The 22537-nt window shown below is 52.2% G+C and overlaps 1 protein-coding gene across 1 annotated transcript; it reads left to right on the top strand.

Annotated features, from left to right (window-relative positions):
• The first annotated feature begins 10166 nt into the window (after window positions 1-10166).
• Window positions 10167-21366, top strand: RING1 (ring finger protein 1). The gene is made up of 7 exons (XM_082211424.1): window positions 10167-10271; window positions 11377-11460; window positions 12670-12830; window positions 14291-14506; window positions 17446-17730; window positions 19313-19481; window positions 20798-21366. The coding sequence occupies exons 2-7, from the start codon at window positions 11383-11385 to the stop codon at window positions 20897-20899; spliced, it is 1011 nt and encodes a 336-aa protein (XP_082067550.1). The 5' UTR covers window positions 10167-10271; window positions 11377-11382; the 3' UTR covers window positions 20900-21366.
• The last annotated feature ends 1171 nt before the right edge of the window (window positions 21367-22537 follow it).

The raw sequence follows: 22537 nt of genomic DNA on the forward strand, positions 1-22537 counted from the left end.
TCGCTGCTGTGGGGGCGATTCTTCCGCTGCCTTGCGGTGGGTTGGGATGGATGACCCGCGGGCCCCCTTTCCAGCGCTACAGTTTCCGTGATTCTGCCCAAGGCGCAAAAGCCTTTTTGGTGGGAACTTTTCCCGAAAACTTTGTGTGTGTTGCGTGACGCCGGTTCCTAGCAAGCCTCGCAGAGGGGAGAGCTGTTCAGAGGCGCGCGGGGGGGGGAGAGATCTTGCCCCCACCCCTGCTCTTTGCCCATCGCGCTGCGATGTGGTATCTGGGAGGGGGTCCGAAAGCCACTTTCTGGGGCTCCCCCACCCCACCCCACGGGCTTGGTTCTTCATTCCCTTTGAGGCCGAGGTGGGGAGTGGGCTTCTTTCTCCCCCCCCCCACACTTCCCATATTTTCTCCCCCTAAGACGGGCCTGTGTGCGAGAGAGACAACCGCTTTCTTCTGTCGCCTGAATTGAATTGGGGATGGAGGAGGAGGGGGAATTAGGGTTAAGGGGAGAGGGGGAGGCAGGAGGGAGGGGGATTAGCCGGGGGTCTCACTCTCCACCCCCCCAGCCCAGCCCAGCCCCTATTCTCCGGCCTCTGTTTGAAGCCTCCGGCGGCTGCTACCTCCCATTGAAAGGCGCATCACCCCGGGCAACGGAATGGGGCGGGGGAGCGCAGGCGAGGATGGAGAGACCAGAGGCCGCCAGGGACCCCCGCCCCACACCCACCCGACCCCCCACCCCCAGCTGCAACGCGGGCTGGGTGCTCCCTGACCCGCTGGGGGGTCCTCGGCCTTCCTCGCCCTCCTGCCCCCCACCAAGGCCTTTCCTTGGCATCCTTGGGCGTCTCCGTGGCAACTGCATCCGCCCCCCATCCTGGCCACGGTGACCCCCATCGCCCTGGGTGGCTCTCCAGCCCACCCCCCTTTTTTCTACCCTGCCCATGGAGGGAGGGGAGGGGGCTTTCCCCCATTGAGGCGGCCGCCCCCTATTCAACCTCCTTCTCTCTCTTCCCCCACCCCACATAACTGGGCCTGCCTATTGTGGGTCCAGCTGCACAGACAGGGAGAGGGCGAGGCCGGAACGCTTCGCCCCCCAAAGGCCGGCCGAGGGGGCCGGGGAGCCGGGCAGGCGGCTGGGCCGGGCAGCGGGACCCCCGAGAGGAGGAATTGGGGGCGCAGAAATGGGGCAGGGCTGTGAGCAGGTCCTGCCTCACCCCAAAATCCCGCTTCTGGGTTGCCTAGAATAACTCTTGCCCAGCGAGAAGGGAAAAGTTAGGGTGCGTTTAGGGGACGGCTGTGGGGCAGGAGTGGGGTCCCTGGTGGGGCCAGGCGCGGGTTGGGGGCGACGGGAATGGGGGGGAAAGACATCCTCAGCAGAGGGACCCCAGAGGATCGGGGCCCACGAGGTTGGGGGGAGAGGAGAGAGAGAGTTGGGGTGCGCTTTGCTTTCTCAGGAGTTTCCGAGACTTCAGAGATGGCGCCAGATGGGACCGGGCGATGGGGTGGGAGGGAGGGAGGGAGGGAGGCTGGACCCCGAGCGCCATCTGGGACACCGGACCAGCCCCCCCAAGTCTGTCCTGGGGTCGGGAGGGCAGGGAGACCCCCCTGGAGTGACGCAGCAGCCCCTCCGAAGCATCAGAAAGAGATGGGAGAAGGAGACGGAGGACGAGAAAGAGAAGCGCCTGGACCGAGGGAAGGATGGACTGGGGTGAGTGGAGCCGGGAGGGCTCTTGCATTTCGGGGTGCAGGGGGGACGCACAGAGAGAAAGACCACCCCGTTCCTCTGACGGGAATCTGGTTTCTAACGGGATTAAATTCCGAATGGTTGTAGCCCGCCCTGGGAGCTGCCGGCGAGGGGCGGGTGATTAGCGATATTTTAAAACAATTAATAGCTAGCTCATTAACTAATAATGAACTAACGATTAGAGAATCAATTAATGATTGATGATGAATCGGAAAAGTGGCCCGGTATTTTTTTTTTAATTATAGCCCGTTCATGATCTTTAATCAATCAATTGATTGATTGATAATTAAATGAAAAGTGGCCTTATTAGAACTCCCGGCGTTTTCAAAAGTTAATAGCTAGCTCATAACTAATAATTAATGAACGACTATTCAATCAATTAACGATTCGTCGATTGATAATTAAATGAAAAGTGACCTTATTAGAACTCCCGGGTTTTTCCATCTATCGCCGCGTCTCTAAATAAATATCCCCTCTTCCTCTTTCTGGCGCTGATGGAGAGGAAGCAGCGATCTCGAGGCTGCCTAGATCGGGGGGGGGGGGCTGGGAACCCCTTTGCAAGATGCCCCCCTCCCCAATTGCACCCCCCCCATAGAGGTGGCCTCTTACTGCATCGGAGAGGCGGGAAGGGGGACAGGGGGGAGTCTAAAGCCCCTCGCCAGCCGGCCCGAATGTCCCAAGGAGGTTTTTATGGGGGGCTTGAATTCCCTAAAATTGGGTGTGAAGTTGGGGACCCCTCACCGCCCTCCATGAGCTTTGAGAGGGTTTTCACCCGAGAAAGCCATAGAGTCGGAAAGGGTTCCGAGGTTCATCCAGCCCACCCCGTGCGTAGGGGGGGCAGTGGCGTAGCGTTGGGGGTGCAGGGGGGGCCGGCCGCACCGGGCACAACATCTGGGGGGGCGGGCGCGCTCGCGCTCGCACTCGCAGCTCTCTGCCCCTGCTAAAATCCACGGGTTAGGGGGCGCAAATTACTTGCCTTGCCCCGGGTGCTGACAACCCACGCTACGCCACTGGGGGGGGGGCGGGGAAGGAGGACCCCCCCTAAAAAAAAGCTCCCACCAGCGAGAGAATTTCTGATTTTACCAAGACCGGGGGAGAAATGGGGTTGGGATGCTTTGCATTCAAGAAAAACCCCCATTTTTATTTTTATTTTGCAAAGTGGGGTGGGGGGCATCCTATGGGAGGGGCGCTTCTCCTCCCCACACTTTCCCTTTTAACCCATTGTTTGGAGAAAGGAAGTTTATTCATTCGCCGAACCGGCCTTTCATTCCCAGCAGGGTCTCCCTCCCGGACCCGGTTTGATCGATCTTCCAGGCACTATCGGATCCATCGGGTGCGTAACCGGTTTTTGGAGGGGGCGGTTTGCGCAGGAAGCGGGGAGCCCTATCCCCGCCGCGTGGGGGAACCCCAGGCCGCAGGGAAAGTGTGAGACCCCCCAGCAAAAGTTGGAACCCCCTAGATGGGGGGGGGGGGCGGAGAAGGCCAGCCAGTTGCGCCAAGAGGGGGCGCACTCAGTCCGCGCCCATCCCTGGCGTTGCGCCTCAGGAGCTGAGACTCAGAGGTAGACTGCCCAGGAACGGGGAGGCTCCACACGACTCGCGCACCTCGCTGGGAGGGGGCGGGACTGCACAGCCCCCCCCAAATAAAACCCACCCCCACAACTAGGAGTAGGAAGTTCCAGAGTCTTACGACGGCGGTGGCTCTCACCCCTGACTCTTGTAGCAGAGAGTTCCACGGGAAGAAGGGAATTCTTTTCTCCGTCCTGAATCTTCCAGCGTTCTGGATTCCGTGATTCTAGATCCCCCAAGTGACCTTTGAGGACCAGTCGCTGCCTCCTGGCAGAGCTGCGGTGAGGAGGGAAGGAAGAGGTGGGGAGTAACAGGACTCGAACCCAGAACTTTCCGAGGGTAAGAGCTGCTTGACTAAGGAAGTGATGGACTCTCCTTCCTTGGAGGTTTTTAAGCAGCGTTTGCGTGGCCCTCTGTCCCCGATGCTTTAGCTGAGATTCCTGCACTGAAGGGGGGTTAGTCTAGATGACGGCCAGGGGTCCCCGCCAACTCAATTTCTCCACAATTCTACGTGAATCATCTTGAGCTCCTTGCGGAGAAAATGTTGGGATGTGCAATAAATGCAACAAACGAATAAATATATATTATTATTATGTATTAGTAGTAGCAGTAATGATGATGATGAATTACAACATTATATATGGATAGCCCTCTGTTGCCATTATATCCTAATTTTAAACCCACCCACCACCTGAGAAAGGCCCCTCTCCAGCCGGCTGATCTCTCTCCCGGGGTCCTTCCTCTCTCCCCCCCCCCCAACTCTTCCTCTTCTGCGTCTTTTTATTCCAAACAGAGTATAAGCCTTCAGAAAACACAACATACCTATTTGCTGGGGTTCGTACCTCGGGGTTCCCTTCCAGCTCTACAGTTCTGGGGTCCTATGATGCTATGACATGAATAAAACGAAGAGAGGCTTCTCAAAAATTAAAAATCCCCAAAGAACAAAAATGGGCCCCCCAAAAAGCATCTTCCTCTTCTCTGCCACATATGCATATAACAATGATTCAAAAGACTTAAATTGTCCAGAATAGCTCCTAGCTGTCATTAATATCCAGCTCTCTCCCCCCCCCCCATCTTGCTAAATGGCGTTTCCCCAAATTTCCCTACAAGGGACCCGGGAGTCATCTTTAAGTCCAATATAGCTCTTCGTATAGTCTTTAAAATAGTCCCCCCCCCCAGTTCCTTGAGCTGAGTTTCTCCCCAGTGTTTCTATCTTGGATGTGGGTCACAGGGGGGCACGTATGGACGGGACACCCCCATAATAATAATAATAATTGCTATAATAATTATTTATTATTTATTATTTATTATTTATTACTCTGGGTGGCTTCTAACAAAATATAATAATAATAATAATAATAATAATAATAATAATAATAATATATTTATTATTTATTATTTATTATTTATTATTTATTATTTATTATTTATTATTTATACCCCCCCCCAAATCCGGCTGGGTTTCCCCAGCCATCAAACCTTAAAAGCTCCTCCCCATGCGCACGAGGCAGCCAACCCAAATGTCCCTTTTCAAATGGCATCCCTGGGGGGGGGGTCTTTGCCTTGTCTGCAGCTGCAGCACCATCTGGGCTGACCGTCTTCCCAGAGTTGCACTGTCCTCCTGCTCCTCCCGTTATCCTTGCGCCAGCCCTGCGAGGCGGGCTATAGGCTGACTGGCCCCCGAGGTCACCCCCAGACAGCTTCATGGCCCCAGGGGATTCGAACCCTGGTCCTAGCCCAATGCTCTAGCCACTATGCCGCACATCCTGGGAGCGGAAAGAGCCTCATCAGAAACATCCAGCACTCAGGCAGATCTGCGGAGCATCCTTCTGAATCGCCTTGGGGCACTTTTGGAGCACGCGGCTGCCCCTGGGAGAACCCTGGAAACTATAACTCCCAACACCCGCAACAAACTGCAGTTCCCAGGGATCTTTGGGTGGGCGAGAAGGTGCCTTTAAATGTAGGGTGTCTTTAGAGGGGAAGCCAAGGCCAGCTCAGAGCCAGAGCCAGAGAATCGTGGAATCGTAGAATTGGGAGAGGCCCCAAGTGGCCATCTAGTCCAGCCCCCTAGAAATAATCCCTAATAGTTGGTGACCGAAAAAGAAATGGGTTGAGAAGGAAGAACTTTGCTGTCCTGCCCGCTGACAAATCCCCCTGCCGCTGTCCCAGAAACCCCGCAGGAGAAGCACAGATGTGAACTGGATTATTTATTTCCTTGTAATTATTATTATTATTATTATTATTATTATTATTATTATTATTATACCACCCTATACCCGCAGGACTATGTATTCCAGGTATTTATGCTTTGCTGAATAGTCATCATATTCTAAGTTTAAAAAAGAGAATTGCAGAGCTGTCGATTTGCAAGAAACCCCAAGAATCATCTAGCCCAATGCAGAAATCTCAGTTTGCAAAGATCCCCAGAGGTCATCCATCCCAGCCCCGCCCGCGCTCCATGCAAGATGCAGCCACAGCGCCCCCAATGGCTCCTGTCTGTCCTGCAGCCCCTTCCTTTAACTGCCTCCAGAAAAAAGGGGAGCCTCTCCACCTCCTTTCCTCTCCCAGGACCTCCCCACCCTTCCCCTCCGCTGCCCCACCAGAAACTCCAGCTCCTCCCGCCCCGCCCGCCCGCCCCCCCGACGCTCCTGAGCCCCGGGCCGTGATTGTCCAAACGCAATTCTTGTCTCTCCGCCTGAGAGTTGAGTCTGGACATCGCGAGCCGGAGGTTTGATGCCGACAAGGTCATGGAAGGACAGAATCGCAGAGCTGGAGGGGACCCCACGAGGGCATCCATCCCAACCCACTGAATTGCGCGGGGCTCAGTAGCAGAGAATGCCGGTTTTGCAAACTGAAGATGGGGCGGGGGGAGGAGGCAGCGTTGCTGGTCTGGAGACCGTCCTTTCGTTGGATTAACAGTTTTAACTGGGTTTTGAATAAACGTGCAAGCAACCGCTACCTCTCTGGGCTTGGTTGTGTTATTATTTTACTGAGCGGAATGTGCAAAACGATGTTTCCGAAAATGTTAATAAAAATAAAAGGATTAAAAAAACAAACAAACATGGAATCTCTCTCTCTCTTTAAGGTGGGGGGCACTAGCTATGAACCGCTCAGTGGGGCTGGAGGAACCCGGTCTGATAGGAAGAGAATAAAAAATAAAATTAAAAATGAGTATGATTATTGCGGAACCCAAGCGGCGATGATTCGTGTTTAGCCCCGCGTCAAACTTGCTTTGGGGCCCGAGAGCGTTCAAGCTGGGGAGCAACGGACGGCCTCTGAGCATGCACAGAGTTCTTTCCCCGCAGGGCTGAGGAGCCCCCACCAGCCAGACCCAAAGCGGGGAGAGGGAGCCAAGTCCTTTTCAAAAAGGCCGTCCCAAATAGGGGTTTGCTTCCCCCCGGCACAACTCTGCCCCCCCCCTTGAGCAGAGAGGGGGCTTGGACCTCTGGGGAGGGGTGGGATTGCGGCTGCTGGAGGAGCCGTACAAGGCAGCGGACCCCCCCCTTCCCGCCCCCTATAATCCCTGCCCAGGCCCCTTTCAGTGGGGACAATGGGGCAGGCAGCGCTTGGGTGGTCTCCCCGGCCCCTTTCAAACTAGCTGTCAGTGCTGGCCAAAGACGCCCTGCCAAGCCTGTCAGACCCTCCCCTCTCTGGGGCTGCGCTTCCTTCCCCACAGACTTTTCTCTGGGGTCGGTGGGGGGGGCGCCTGTCTGTCTTCCTCCCCACAACCCGCCACTTGCGCTCTTTCTGGGAGCGATGATTTGCCGCAGGCGGTTTCTGTTCTTGCCGCAGAATAAGGCGCGCGGAAATGGGCAAGCTTCAGGGTGGCACAGGTCTCTTCTTCAGCCAAAGAGTGAGAGGATTTCTCACCAGAGACCAGCCCATGCCTGCAGTGGCGTAGCGTGGGGGGTGCAGGGGGGGGCCGGCCGCACCGGGCGCAACATCTGGGGGTTAGGGTTATGGGGCGCAAATCCACGGGTTAGGGGGCGCAAATCCACGGGTTAGGGGGCGCAAATTACTTGCCTTGCCCAGTGGCGTAGCGTGGGTTGTCAGCACCCGGGGCAAGGCAAGTAATTTGCGCCCCCTAACCCGTGGATTTGCGCCCCTAACCCGTGGATTTGCGCCCCAACCCGTGGATTTGCGCCCCATAACCCTAACCCCCAGATGTTGCGCCCGGTGCGGCCGGCCCCCCCTGCACCCCCCACGCTACGCCACTGGCCTTGCCCCGGGTGCTGACAACCCACGCTACGCCACTGCATGCCTGCACCACGCACCCACCACAGAATTCTGGGAACCGTAGTTCATTAAGGGCACTGAGAAGGGCAGCTCTTCATGAGGAACTACAGTTCCCAAGATTCGCGGGGTGAAGGTTTCAAACAGGACGCCGCGGGGCTTGTGCTCAGATTGGCCAGGCCAAATCTCCCCAAACCCTGCTGGACTACAACTCCCGACAACCGGAGCCAGCGATGATGGGAATTGTAGTATGTGATCGTCCCCAGGCCGGCGCCCAGCATTTCACAGAGGGCAACAAGGGGCCAGGACTGGGAAGAAGCAGCAGCCACAAGCTTGCCTCCCCCTCCTCCAAAATGGGACCCCCCCCCAGCCGTTATCCGGTTCCATCAGAACGAGAGAGGCACACAAATCTGCGAGCTTTCGGATGCCACAAGTCTCTTCTTGAGCCGGGATATTCCGGAACTGGAATATTAATAATGTGCAAAACGTGCAGGGTAAGCAAGGAAATAATGAAAGAATCAACTGAATAATTATTAAACTACAACAACACAGCAAGATGGAAGAAGTTAAAAAATATATTGAGATCACACCTGGGTGAAGGGGAGTGGGGAATTTATAAAAATGTCTAATACAATATTTCTAATTGCGTTGCATTTAAAGGGAAGTCTATAGCAATTAGGTATATATTTTAATCTAGTCAGCCATGTAATAGGCTTATGTTACAAAAGGAATGTGGATTTTGAATCTGGTGTTTGTAATTCTTTTTCGGTTTTGGAATAAAGTTTTAATAATAATAATAATAATTCTTTAGCGGAAAGAAAGTAACAAGGGGATTTCGCATCGGACAGAAGCTCTCTCCTTGCCATGCATCTCAAAAAGATTTCTGACACTCTTATTTGGGGAGGGGGGTGTTGTCAAGGTAACCACCCCCAGCCGTGTTTGACCTCCCCATATTTCCCTCCCCCTCTCCCCCCCATCCTCTGTAACAGTGCTGGTCTCAGGCCTGAGTTCAAATCTTCCCATGAAGTTCTCTGGGTGTGTGGCTTTCGGGCAGCCGCGACCGCTCAGTCCAGCCGAGGACTCCGGGGCGCCTGAGGGTCATCCAGTCCAGCCCCCGGCAAGGATCCTTATAATCTAATAATAATAATAATTTATTATTTGTACCCCGCCCATCTGGCTGGGTTTCCCCAGCCGCTCTGGGCGGCTTCCAACAAGGATTAAAAATGCATCAAAATGTCACACATTAAAAACTTCCCTGAACAGGGTTCCTTGACAGACGGCCGTCCAAATTCAGGCAAAAATTCAGGCAAGCCTGCCAAGATAATTAAGAAAGTAGCCATTATGATTATTAGTTACAGGTAGGTCGCCGTGTTGGTCTGCCGGAGTCGAAACAAAATTTAAGAATTCCTGCCAGTAGCATCTTAGAGACCAACTAAGTTTGTTCTTGGTACCTGCAGGTATCAGGGCGGTTCAGAGGATAAAAATACCCCCCCAAAACCCCCAAACCCACACAGAATACATAATCAAAATAAAAACAGGAACAGCCCAATAACGCGCCCCCGCCCCAAATAAGTCTTAATCTGTTTTTGGTCGACTGTGATTTCCACTTTTTAAAGTGCCAAGTTGCCACAGTTGATTCACTTCATGGATCATCTCATTAACCTATTGATAATCCATTTTCTTCTTTTTGTGTGTCTGATCTGACGCTGTGCACGATTGTAATTACGCGCTTTTTATTTTTCCAATAAAGAATACGCATTTTAAACTTCTTCCTGTAGCACCTTAAAGACCAACTAAGTTAGTTCTTGGTATGAGCTTTCGTGTGCATGCACACTTCTCCAAGTGTGTATCTGAAGAAGTGTGCATGCACACGAAAGCTCATACTAAGAACTAACTTAGTTGGTCTTTAAGGTGCTACTGGAAGGAATTTTTTTATTTTGACTATGGCAGACCAACACGGCTACCCATCTGTAACTGGAACCATTTTAAACTTGATAGTCTTGTGGTCCTTTTCTGTAAGCCGCTTTGATGTTTTCCGCAGTCAAGCGGCTTCTGGGTTTTCCTAAATAAATCGCAAGCACATAAGTAATGAAGTAAAAATAAGTGAGTCAAAGCACATTTCTTCTGCTCTGGATTATGCTCAAGGCTTCTCCATCCTTTGCGCCGGCCATGTAAATATTTCCGGCGAGCCGCTCGGAGGCTGAGTCACAAAAAAGAAGCAGGAGGAGGAGGCAGGGGGAGATTGCGTCGCGGGGGTTGGGATGGATGACCCCTGGGGGTCCCATCCACAATTCCGCGATCCAATGAAAAGCGTCGCTTTCCATCTGCCCCAAGTGACCCGGGACGGATCCATCCCCGGCGCAGGCTGCTGTCCACCCGGGGAAGCTGTCTTGGGGGTGGGGGTCCGCCCCATTGAAGTGGGGGGGCGGGGTGTGTGCCCTCCTTCCTCTCTTCTGGCCCCTTTCCGCCCCCCCCAGCCAGCCACCCCCCCACCGGTGCAGCTCCCGGGCTTCACCGGACGAGCAGCCGCCTGCCTGCCTGCCCCGCGGGCGGGCGGGGGGGCGGGGAGACCCCCTTCTCTCTTTCGGTGCTCTGTGACGTCAGCGCGGGGGCGGGGAGAGGAAGTGACGCGGCCTCGGAGGTTCCCACCCTCTCCCGCCTCCGGAGGAGGAGAAGGAGGAGGAAGACGGAGAAGGAGACGGAGAGGCGCCTCCGGGGATCCCGGGGATCCCAGCAGGTAGGGGGATCCCCCTCCCGGAGTGGGGGGGGGGAGAGGGAGCCCCGGAGCCCCTCCCTGGGGGGTGTGAGGCTTTGGGGGGCTCCCCCGTCCTGCCCCCCAAGGAGAGCCAAGCGCGCCTCCCTTCCAGCCCCGGAGCCTCTGGGCTGCAACGCTGCTCCCATTCGGAGCTGGCTTGGCTTTTCCATCCCCTTTGGCAAAGGACTGGGGGTCTCTGAGCACGTGCAGAGTGCAGCTCCGAATCTTCCCGCGGAACACCCCTCCCCCCCCAGTCCCGTCCCTCCGCTTCCTGAAGTTTGAGGGGAGGGGGAGGGGGGGCTGGTTAACCCCTGAGCACGTGCAGAGTCCGAGTGGGCGCGCTTATCTTTCCTATACAGACGTATCGCAAGAGTTCGTTGCCGCTTGATCTGTAGACAGAACGGCGGCGGCGGCAGCAACCTCAGGATGGTTTGCGCAGAAATTAACAGCAACATCCCAGAATCACGGAACGGTATAGCTGGAAGGGATATCCTGAGGGTCATCTAGTCCAACCCCCTGTAACGCAGGGGGGGTGTTTATTGTCCGACGTGGGGCTCGAACCCACAGCTCTGAGATCTGTCAAACAGAAGAATGAGCAGCGCTAATCTGAGACTTTCAAAAAGTGGGAGTAGCAAGAGATTAAAACTCCTTTATAAAGGAGGAGGAACAGTGCCTCTGAGCATGTACAGAGCACCAAGGGGTTAGGGGTAAGCCCCTTTGTGGTCTGCGACTGGAGAATGCTGCTTTGCACACACACAAATGCCCCAGGTAAAAACCCTGCTTGCATCGCCAGTTTAAAAAATATCAATCTTGTGGGAGCAACCCCCCTCCCCGTGTTTGGACGAGTCCAAAGAAACCCAGAGGGGCTGCCAGACTGGCAGTCCCCCCCTGTGCCCGGTGCTGCTTTTGCTCTCAGCTCCCTTCCACTTCTGGGCTTTTTCCAGTTTGGGCCACGGGGTTGGAAGAACAGACGGGGCTGGGCACTCGCGGTGCCAGGGTTGGACTGGATCACCCTCGGGGCCCCTTCCGACCCGACAAGTCACTGAGAATTTAAACTGCGCTTCTCTTTCCTGCCTCGAACCTGCAGCCCGCCATGGCGACGCCGGCCAACGTGCAGAGTGCCAGCAAGACCTGGGAGCTCAGCCTGTACGAACTTCACCGGACGCCGCAGGTGAGGAGGAGGAGGAAGAGGAGAAGGCCGGCCAGAGAGGTTAGGCTGGCCTCAACTAGAGCCAGGGCCTTCTCGGCCGCGGCTCCAATCTGGTGGAACGCTCTGTCACAAGAGACAAGGGCCCTGCAGGACCTGACATTCTTCCGCAGGGCCTGCAAGACAGAGCTGTTCCACCAGGCCTTTTGTCAGGGCGCAGCCTGACCCCCTCCTCTGGCAATCTGCACAAAATTTTGCTTGATGGTTGCCATTAATTTGATTTTAATTTGATTTAATTAATTTTATAATGAATGTTTTAGAATGTTGAACTATTTTGATTGTTGTTAGCCACCCTGAGCCCAGCTTCGGCTGGAGAGGGCGGGATATAAATAAAATTTATTATTATTATTATTATTATTATTATTATTATTATTATTATCATCATCATGCCGGGTGGGGGCTGGGTTTGGGGCAGGGGCCACGAGGGACCCCCTTTCTCTTGACCTTCCCCACCCCTCAAATATCCGGGTCTGGTGGGAAGATCTTCTAAGTCCCTCTCCAGGTTCCAGATTTAAGGGGTTTTTGTAATTTATTTTTTTAAATTGCCTTCAGCTTGTTTCCTTTTAGGTATTTATTTGTACTTTGCTAGAGAGACAATTCACAGGGCACCTTGCTAGAAACACAATTCACAGGGCATCTTGCACTAACGTGCTTCCTGCTAAGAAGTTGTCTACCTTCTTACCTTTAAGAGTTTCTACACCGTTTAATAAGTTGTCCGCTGTCCTGGGCATTTGTGTGTAGGAAATCGACAAAGACTCTCTGACTTGTCCAAATCCTTTGTTTTTATTTATTTCTCTCTGCTGTTTTTTTTTACTCATTCTCTGTTGCATTTTTGCGCTCGTGCTGATCGTGTCCATGCTATCCGCTGCCTGGAGATTTTGGAAGCATTAAATCAAGTGGTTCATAAATGCTTTGGCATGAATAAATTCATAATAAGAGATTCTTGAGCTTTTCCAGCAAAAAACCCAGGGTGGTTGCCGGTGGGCTTCTGGAATCACCGAATCGTAGAGTTGGAATCTCAACTGAAGCGTCGCTGACAGGCGGCCAAAATATTGTAGAATTGTTGAGCTGGGAGGGGGACCCCAGCGTTCATCTAGCTCAACCCGCTGCAAGGCTGGCCACGCTCCCATTTTGCTCCCTGGAAGCTCAGCAAGGAAGCTCTCTCTTTTTCAGGAGGCCGTAATGGACGGGACGGAGATTGCCGTCTCCCCGCGAAGCCTCCACAGCGAGCTGATGTGCCCCATCTGCCTGGACATGCTCAAACACACCATGACCACCAAGGAGTGCCTGCACCGGTTCTGCTCCGACTGCATCGTGACGGCCCTGCGGAGCGGGTGCGTGGGGCCCGGGGGGTGGCATTTAAGGGGGGCTGGCAGAGAGGCAGGTCCCAGAAAGGCCCGTCCCGAGTTCCCACAGGTGAGCTGGTCCCAAGCTGTCCGGGGCAACTCGCGAATCTGGCCCGACTACAAATGGGTACCTGGTCCAAAATCCGTGACTGACAGTTGCATTTCTCTTGAAGCAACAGTTAAAAATATATATACAGTCATACCTTGGGTTACAGATACTTCAGGTTGTGTTTTTTCAGGTTACAGAAAAAACCTGGAAGTACTGGAACGGGTTACCTCCGGGTTTCGGGGGTCGCACCTGCGCAGATGCGCTAAATTGTGCTTTGCACATGCACAGAACCCCCGAATCGCAACCCGTGCATGCGCAAGACACGCCGCTGCAGGTTGCGAACGTGCATCCCGCACAGATCGCATTTGCAACCCGAGCGTCCACTGCAAATTAAAACTTAGTCACTAACATATAACCTAAAATTATCATTTAAGGCCTTAATTATTATGATAGTACAGCTTGTTCCCCAAGTTTTATAGCAATCGCACAGAATTTGGCCACCCTTAACGTCACCTCAGGATCCTTGTCCCCTACCAGGGATTTTAGACGCTGAAGTTCGGATTCATTTGGAGATTTTTGCATAAATACCAAGCATATATCCCCGTAGAAACGGCAGCATAGCAAGACATGAGAGACAGTTTCTACCTCCATCAAGCCGCAGGGGCAGACTCATTCCGTGTATTATGGTTTACCCTCGAATCTGCCCTGCAATCAGCCAGATGGCAGCATGTTGAATCTAGTGAGGGTAAATGACCGTCGGTATTTGTGTATTTGTAATTTTGACAAATAGTTTGCTGGGGTAAATCCTCTCCCATTATCTTTTATTGCCGGGTGTTTATTCATCTCACTCACGCGGCATGAAGCAACGGGAAGCAGCAGCTCTTACCGCCAGAAAGTTTTTCCCTCATGTTGTGTCATAACAACAACATCAATAGCAATAATAATAAATTTTATTTATACCCCACCCTCCCCAGCCAAGACCGGGCTCAGGGCGTCTAACACAAAATATAAAAACAATTGATTAGAATACAGCTTAAAAAACAAGATTAAAACACAACATTAAAACATTAAAATGCAGCCTCATTTCAGTGGAACTCAATCAAAAGCTTTTTTGGGGATGAAAATGTCAAGTCTTCACCAAGGCCAACTATCCAGACTGGTCCTACACGGGCCAGAAAAAAGCCAGGGAAGTCCCCAAATAGGAGTTCTATCACAGAAGGAGAAAGGAAAAAAAGAGAAAAAGAAAAATCCCCTTTCTTGTAACTTGAAGCCACGGGTTTGAGTCCTACATTCTCTAAAGCAGGGAGTTCCGAGCGCTGCAGCCCCGCGACCCTTTCCTGCCGCTTCCTCGCGCTCGGCCCGCACCTTGATTTTGGTTTCCCGGTTTCCTCCGCCGCAGGAACAAGGAGTGCCCCACCTGCCGCAAGAAGCTGGTCTCCAAGCGCTCCCTGCGCCCCGACCCGAACTTTGACGCCCTCATCTCCAAGATCTACCCCAGCCGAGACGAGTATGAGGCACACCAAGACCGCGTCCTGGCCAAGCTCAACCGCCTGCACAACCAGCAAGCCCTGCGCAGCAGCATGGAGGAGGGGCTCAAGATGCAGGCTATGAACAGGTACGGGGGCTCAGGCTGGGGGGGGGTCTCCGGCCCTGACCCCAAGAGAGATCCACCTCCTCTCGAGATTCGCAGCCAGACCCCTTTCAGATCTCCTCCGGGTCTTCCCAGCGCAACCTTGCTATTTGGGACCACATGTCTGGAGGCGGTTGGAGGATGGATGGCGGCTAACAGATTGAGGTTGAATCCTGACAAGACAGAAGTACTGTTTTGGGGGGACAGGAGGCGGGCAGGTGTGGAGGATTCCCTGGTCCTGAATGGGGTAACTGTGTCCCTGAAGGACCAGGTGCGCAGCCTGGGAGTCATTTTGGACTGACAGCTGTCCATGGAGGCACAGGTCAAATCTGTGTCCAGGGCAGCTGTTTACCAGCTCCATCTGGTACGCAGGATGAGACCCTATCTGCCTGTGGACTGCCTTGCCAGAGTGGTGCATGCTCTGGTTATCTCCCGCTTGGACTACTGCAATGCGCTCTATGTGGGGCTACCTTTGAAGGTGACCCGGAAACTGCAACCTACATTGGCTCCCAGTACGTTTCCGAGCACAATTCAAAGTGTTGGTGCTGACCTTTAAAGCCCTAAACAGCCTCGGTCCAGTATATCTGAAGGAGCATCTCCACCCCCATCATTCAGCCCGGACACTGAGGTCCAGCGCCGAGGGCCTTTTGGCGGTTCCCTCATTGCGAGAAGCAAAGCTACAGGGAACCAGGCAGAGGGCCTTCTCGGTAGTGGCACCCGCCCTGTGGAACGCCCTTCCAGCAGATGTCAAAGCGATAAACAACTACCAGACTTTTAGAAGACACCTGAAGGCAGCCCTCTTTAGGGAAGTTTTTAATGTTTAATAGCTTATTGTATTTTTGTGTTCTCTTGAAAGCCACCCAGAGTGGCCGGGGAAACCCAGCCAGATGCGCAGGGTATTATTATTATTATTATTATTATTATTATTATTATTATTATTACTATTATTATTATTATTATTATTCAGTCTGCTTTTACAAAATCTACTGGCACATTTGGAAAGCTAAACAGGGTCCAGTTTGGTTTCTAATTGGATTGGGGTGGGCTGTGTGTTGAGAGCCCTACTTTATAGGGGGTTAGAGTAGATGACATTTGGGATCCCTTCCAACTCTACCATTCCATGATTCTATAGGAATCCAAAAGCAGCTGTAACCTCCCTCCTCCTCCTCTTTTTTCTTTTTTTTTTTTGCAGAAGTGGATGGAATTTGCAAGCCCGTTTATTTATTTAATTTATTTACGATTTATTCCTTCCGAAAGGAGCTCCAGAGGGTGGGGGAGAGGGAGGGGCATCAGAATGGCAAAAACGATTCCGGTTAAAACGCCATAAATAAACACGTAGAAAAATTTCTGCACATTTCGGGCATCTGCAATAATTTAAAAGCAACCCCACCTGAGTTTGAGGTTGACACGCTGCAGGCGGATGCTGAAGCCAGCTGCTGGCAGGATGGCAGAGTAGATTGGGGGGGGGCATATAGTTAATTTCATTTAGCAGGATCTATGTGCTGCTTAATGAATAAAAGTCTCTTACATCGTCTTCATGCAGTAGTATGACGCATTCATTAAAAATAAAAAACCACTGGCAGGGAGTAATAATAATTATTTTTATTTATACCCCGCCCTCCCCAGCCAAGGCTGGGTAAAGCTGACAATAATATTATGAAAAGAGAGACTAAAAGCAAAAGACACGCACATTTCAGCAATTGCCATAGGGGATTATTTTTAAAAATGCCGTGCAGATTATTTCTTCGTTCACATTCACATATCCTCCAGAGAAAACAATTCCCAGGGTGTCTGGAGTGAAGATTATTAGGTGTGTTTTCTGCCAAGAAACTTGACTTCTTCTGCTTCCAACTGCAAATTGCTTGATTTACATATTTTTATGCTGAGGCCACTTTCCCTGGCATCCAGTGCTGAAAGGAGGTGCTTAGGAAATCTAATAATAGAGGATTTATTATTATTATTATTATTATTATTATTATTATTATTATTATTATTATTATTACCCAGACATGTAGAATCATGGAATGGTAGGCTTGGAACGCACACCAGAGTTCATCTAGTCTGGAATGTCAGCTAGCAACAGTAGCAGCAGCAATAATAAATAATTATTCATTTCTTTAAAGGCGTTGTAAGCAGGTTGATGTGGTGATGTTTTGTTTGTAATTACCTGTATTCTTAATCTCTCTCTCTCACACACACACACGCACACACACACACACACACAAGTGTTTAATAGCTTTTTCTCTATTGTCTTTTCTATGATGTTTTCCACTTTTTCTATCTTATCTGTAAACTGCCCTGAGTCCAGTCTGGGGGGGAATAATAATAATAATAATAATAATAATAATAATAATAATCATCTTCATTCATTCATTCATACCTTGTCCATCTGGCTGAGTTTCCCCAGCCACTCTGGGCGGCTTCCAACAAAATATTAAAATACCGTAATGCATGAAACATTAAAAGCTTTCCTAAACAGGGCTGCCTTCAGATGTCTTCTATAAGTCTGGTACTTGTTCTCTCTGACATCTGGTGATATTATTAATATAATTAATAATAATGCAAGATTAATAACATGCAAGAGAAATCAGACCGGCTATTTCCTTACTGTCCTTTTGCCACACTTTCTTCTTCCAACCGGTTTGGGGAATTCTATAAACCTGTGTCCTTTAATAGACCATATATTTATCCTTTTAATGTTTAATTGTTTTTTAACGGCTGCTCTCCCACCCCAATGTTTTTTTTTAGCTCTTTCTGCTTCAGGTTTGAGCTGCCCTGAGTCCCTGCCAGGGAAAGAGGCAGGATAGAAACGAACGTAACCATAACTGTACAATGGAATCATGAGGCAGGAAGTTCCGCCGGAGCTTTTGCTAGTTTTATTTGGTTGGTGTGTGACGCTCCCGCCTCTTTCCTCCCGCCTCCAGGGGGCAGCGCGCCCGGAAGCACCCCCAAGAGTCGGACAACACCACCTTCAGCGGGGCGGAAGACAACTGCGACAGCCGCTCCCACCTCAGCAACGCCTCGGCCCCCAGCCAGATTGAGGCCGGGCCGAGCTGCAAGCGCTCCCGGGCCTCGGACGAGTCGTGCGCCGAGCCGGAGACCTCGCACGAGGGGGGCCGCCGGAGCCCCGAGCCCGGCAGCAGCGAGATCGAGCTGGTCTTCCAGCCTCACCCTGTCCTGGTGGAGAAGGGAGCCTACGCCCAGACCAGGTGGGCAGCGGGCAGTGGGAACCCTCCCGACCCGTCCAGGGGGGCTCCCAAGCACACCCACCCCAGTGGGAGGCCGCCTTGGGCGCTGGGGAAGGTTGCCGGGGGGTCGTTGGGCTGGAAGGGACCCCCGGGGGGGTTATCCCGGTGACTGGGGAAGCCCCGCCAGATGGGTGGGGAAATCTGACAGCAAAAAACAAGGACCCCAGCCAGGAAGACCAGAGCAAAACAGCAGCCAGGAGGCTTGGTCTTGATTGAAGACCCTCGCGACAGGACTCCCACCTGCCACCAGGTGAAACAAGATGGAAGCCCCGAACAAGAGAGAACCCAACTTTTATTAGCTGCTCATCCCCATGTTTAGGGGGACGTGGGTGGCACTGTGGGTTAAATCACAGAGCCTAGGGCTTGCCGATCAGAAGGTTGGCGGTTCGAATCCCTGCGACGGAGTGAGATCCTGTTGTTCGGTTCCTTCTCCTGCCAACCTAGCAGTTCTAAAGCACGTCAAAAGTGCAAGTAGATAAATAGGTACCACTCCGGCAGGAAGGTAAATGGCGTTTCCGTGCGCTGCTCTGGTTTGCCAGAAGCGGCTTCGTCCTGCTGGCCACATGACCCGGAAGCTGTACACCAGATCCCTCGGCCAATAAAGCGAGATGAGCGCTGCAACCCCAGAGTCGGTCACGACTGGACCTAATGGTCAGGGTTCCCTTTACGTTAATCCCTATGTTACACCTCCCCAAACTACATCACGGTTACATCATGAAAGGGGAGGTCTGGTGGCAGGAATCTGAGCATCCTGGACCCTGCCCCATGGTTCCCCTTGCCCTCTACCAAACACCCATCAAGTGTAACAAAAGAGATATTTACATTTCTCTGTTTCCCAGCCAAGTTAATGATTATTTGTCTTCATCTGGGTTTGTTATTTCTGGAATGGCTACCTGTCTGGCACTCAGGTATCAGGATGCCAGGCATTATCCCTCAGGCAGAGGGGCTGCTGAGTAGCTGAGCTCACATCTCTATATGAATTTCTGAAGTTTTCCCAGTGAGCCAGTACATAAATGCACTGATCAGCGAATTCTTACATTTGGTATCGTGCAGCAAAGTCCCTTTGAATAGATAGGAAGAAACTGTGATGAAGTGTTTTGTGGGGACAAATCACAAAAGTCACAAAAGTGATTGTGCTGATTTTGGTAGTGGGCTGCATGTGCATGATATCTGCTGGAGGGGAAACCCCCCAACTTATACATAAATTCCTGCAACAGGTATAAATAATAATAATAATAATAATTATTATTACAGGCAGCCCTGTTTAGGGAAGCTTTTAATGTTTGATATATTTTAATATTTTGTTGGAAGCCGCCCAGAGTGGCTGGGGAGGCCCAGCCAGATGGGCGGGGTATAAATAATATATTATCATCATCATCATCATCATCATCATCATCATCATCATCATCCAGTCCAACCCCCAGCCCAGCCTCTCGTTTCAGCATCTCCAAGGAAGGGGATCCCACCGCCGAGTCCTAAGACCCCCCCTCGGCCCCACAACTTCCTCCCCGCACCCCTAACTCTGCCTCCCCCTCCCCGCCAGGTACGTCAAGACCACGGCCAACGCCACGGTGGACCACCTCTCCAAATACCTGGCCCTGCGCATCGCCCTGGAAGAGGCACCGGGGGCCGGGTCCGAAGCCCCCGCCCTGGAGGACGTCAGCGAGAAGCAGTACACCATCTACATCACCACGGCCGGGGGGGCCTTCACGGTAACAGGCAGGGGGGTGCAGGACATTGATGAGGAGGGTCTCCCCCCCCAGCCCCAAGGGGTGAAGGGTGCCGCACCCCGCAAGCCGAGAGGAGGTAGAGGGGTTCTGGGTTCGAGACCCTGAGATGGAACCGGTTGCTGCCTGGCTGGGCTGGCTGAGCTTCCCTGGGGGAGGAGCTTTTTTTTGGGGGGGGGGTCCCAGGACCAGGGTTTTCCTTCTCCTAGACGGGCTGCTTTATTTGATACGATGCAATAAGAGCATAGAAATATATTTAACGGTTAATCCGTATACTGTTCACTTACTGAAAGGGCTTCTAAGGTGTTTGCAGGGGTAAAGATCAAGTGGCGCGTCGTTCAAACCCACGACGGGAGGGGGGCTCCGTCTGAGCCTTAAAATAAACGGGGGCTGCAAGGATTGTTTGCACCGTCAAGGGTCAGCTGGTCCAACACGCTGCCATTTGCCCAACCTGGCACTCGAACCCAGAACCCTGAGATTGGGAGTCTCTTGCTCTACCCACCAAGTTGTCCCTGGCCCACAAAAAGTGTAAAAAGAAAGGGGGTTAACAGACAAAAATGAAAAGGAAGCTGTAGGCTTCCTTTATTTTATTTTATTTTATTTCTACCTTTTTCCTTTTTATTCTTTTTGTCTTTCTCTCCTCTTTCACTCCATTTATTATTTTTATTTTTATTATTTATTATTTATTAGTAGTTCGGTTCTCATTTGTTCCATATGAGATATATATACGATAAGCTCCAGGTTTCTGTTCCGCTGCCGGCAGGTTGCCAGTGCAGATGGGGGAATCTCATATTTTGCCAATCTATTTTTTAAGTGGTGGTGGGGAAATAATTTTTATTTGCAGAATTATAACGTTACAAAACGCATATCCATATTTAGAGATTTCTCTGAACTACTTTTCTCAACCTTTCCAACTGCATATTATCCCATAATCCATGTTTTACATCTCTCCGTCTTGCCCATGATAATTACATTTCGCCAATCTCATTATGCTGTGAACCCTCCCCCCCCCCATACCTGCATGCACAGGGCGGCATGCAGATTTAATAAACAAAATAAAAACGAACGTTTCTGCGGGGAAATGGCCTGCCTCACTGCAAGCTGATAGCCATAGCAGTCCGCTTTTCCCTTTCCTTGTGAAGAATCCTATTGGGAATAAGGGAATGTCCCTTAAAAAAATGGAAACGTTGACAGGTGTGCTGATAGCCCCCCTGCCCGTCTGTGGTGAAAGGGGGCAGAAGGGGGGGGGGCTTCTCTTACTTCTGCACTCCCAACGCCACTGCCTCTCCTTTTTCCTGCAGACCCTGAACGGATCCGTCACGCTGGAGCTGGTGAACGAGAAGTACTGGAAACTGAGCAAGCCCCTGGAGCTGTACTATGCCCCCACCAAGGAGCAGAAATGAGGGCCGAGGACCCCCCCCCAAGACTGTTGGGCTAACAGCAAAAGAGGGGGGCACCGGCATGGCCCCCCCCCGCCACGGGGACTCGGACGAGGAAGACGAGGAGGAGGAAGGAGATGAAAGCGCTTTGCAAGGGGTGGGGGAATGCCGAAATGGCTGAAACTGCTCCCCCCCCACTCCATCGCTTCTGGCACACTTAGCCCCCCCACCCAGAAAGGACTGATGCCCCCCCCAAGAAGGCTGGGGTGGGCGAACGCGATGGCACCCCTCTCTGTTCTCCAAAGGATGGGTGCCCCCTCCCTGTGCAGGGATGATGGGGGGGGCGTCTTGCAATGGTGGGGGGCAAGATGGGGTGCTGCTGCTGCTGCTGCTTGGACCAGATGTTTCTCTCTGGCCTTTTTACAGCTGTTTTCTCCCCCCCCCTTTTTGTGGAATTTAATTCATCAAGGAGTTTTTTTGCCTCTTTGAAAGACTGGAGCCTCTCTCTCTCCCTCTCTCTCTCTCACACACACACACTAGGAGGTGGGGCCGGGCCGGGTGGGCATGCAGACCCCACAGTCACAAAATTGTAGGTCTGCAAGGGAACCCCAGAGGTCCTCTAGTCCAACCCTGTGCAATGCAAGAGTATCAGCTAAAGCATCCATGCCAGTTGGCACTAATAATACATGGAATGTAATTTATTTAACCTGTTAGAGAGGAGCCTGGCATTACTTCCGACCTCAGTCATATAATCGTGGACCCGGAAGGGAACCCCAGAGGTCATCTAGCCCAGCCCCGCGCAAGGCAGGAATATGCAGCTGTTCCTTAAGGGGCTGGAACCTGCCACCTCGGTGTATCTCCCTTGAAAGCCTTTGCCTTCCCTGGGCGGTTGGAGCCCCTTGCCCTGCCTCGTAATCCGGCAGGTACCTGCCGTGTGAGGTTTTGAGCAAAGGGCCTCCTCACCCCTTCTCTCTCTCGGGCCTCTGGCGAACTCTGGGAAATCTCAAGTTGCTAGATCTCAAGGAACTCGATTTTACCCCCCTTCCTGTGCTCACTACTCCAAAAAGACCAGGGGTGTTTTGTTGCCACAAACTAAGAGGTATAGCCAGATCAATAACAACACAACACAGGCGGCGAGTCCCTTTTTGTGTGTGTCCCCACGTGGGTGGCGCTGTGGGTTAAACCACAGAGCCTAGGACTTGCCAATCAGAAGGTCGGTGGTTCGAATCCCCGCAATGGGGTGAGCTCCCGTTGCTCGGTCCCTGCTCCTGCCAACCTAGCAGTTCGAAAGCACATCAAAGTGCAAGTAGATAAATAGGTACCGTTCCGGTGGGAAGGTAAACGGTGTTTCCGTGCGCTGCTCTGGTTCGCCAGAAGCGGCTTAGTCCTGCTGGCCTCATGACCCGGAAGCTGTACGCCGGCTCCCTCAGCCAATAAAGCGAGATGAGCGCCACAACCCCAGAGTCGGCCACGACTGGACCTAATGGTCAGGGGTCCCTTTACCTTTACCCCAAATGCTGTGTTAAGGTGTGGAAAACTGCAGTTTTCTGCAATGATTTGTAAAGGCAGCTGTGTTGGACACTTGTTTGGAAGAGCGAAGGGTCCGGCAGGGACGCAGCCCTGTGGCTCAGGGGCAGGACAGCTGCTTGCACTGCAGAACGA

Source organism: Podarcis vaucheri (assembly GCF_965113315.1).
Source record: "Podarcis vaucheri genome assembly, chromosome: 2".
In the NCBI taxonomy this organism is placed as follows: domain Eukaryota; kingdom Metazoa; phylum Chordata; class Lepidosauria; order Squamata; family Lacertidae; genus Podarcis; species Podarcis vaucheri.

Bases quoted from the DNA above. Each gene is read 5' to 3' on its own strand.
- RING1 (XM_082211424.1), top strand. From the start codon at position 11,383: ATGGCGACGCCGGCCAACGTGCAGAGTGCCAGCAAGACCTGGGAGCTC. The intron at 14,507-17,445 runs GTACGGGGGCTC...TCCCGCCTCCAG, and splicing joins AAGATGCAGGCTATGAACAG to GGGGCAGCGCGCCCGGAAGC. The intron at 17,731-19,312 runs GTGGGCAGCGGG...CCTCCCCGCCAG, and splicing joins GGAGCCTACGCCCAGACCAG to GTACGTCAAGACCACGGCCA.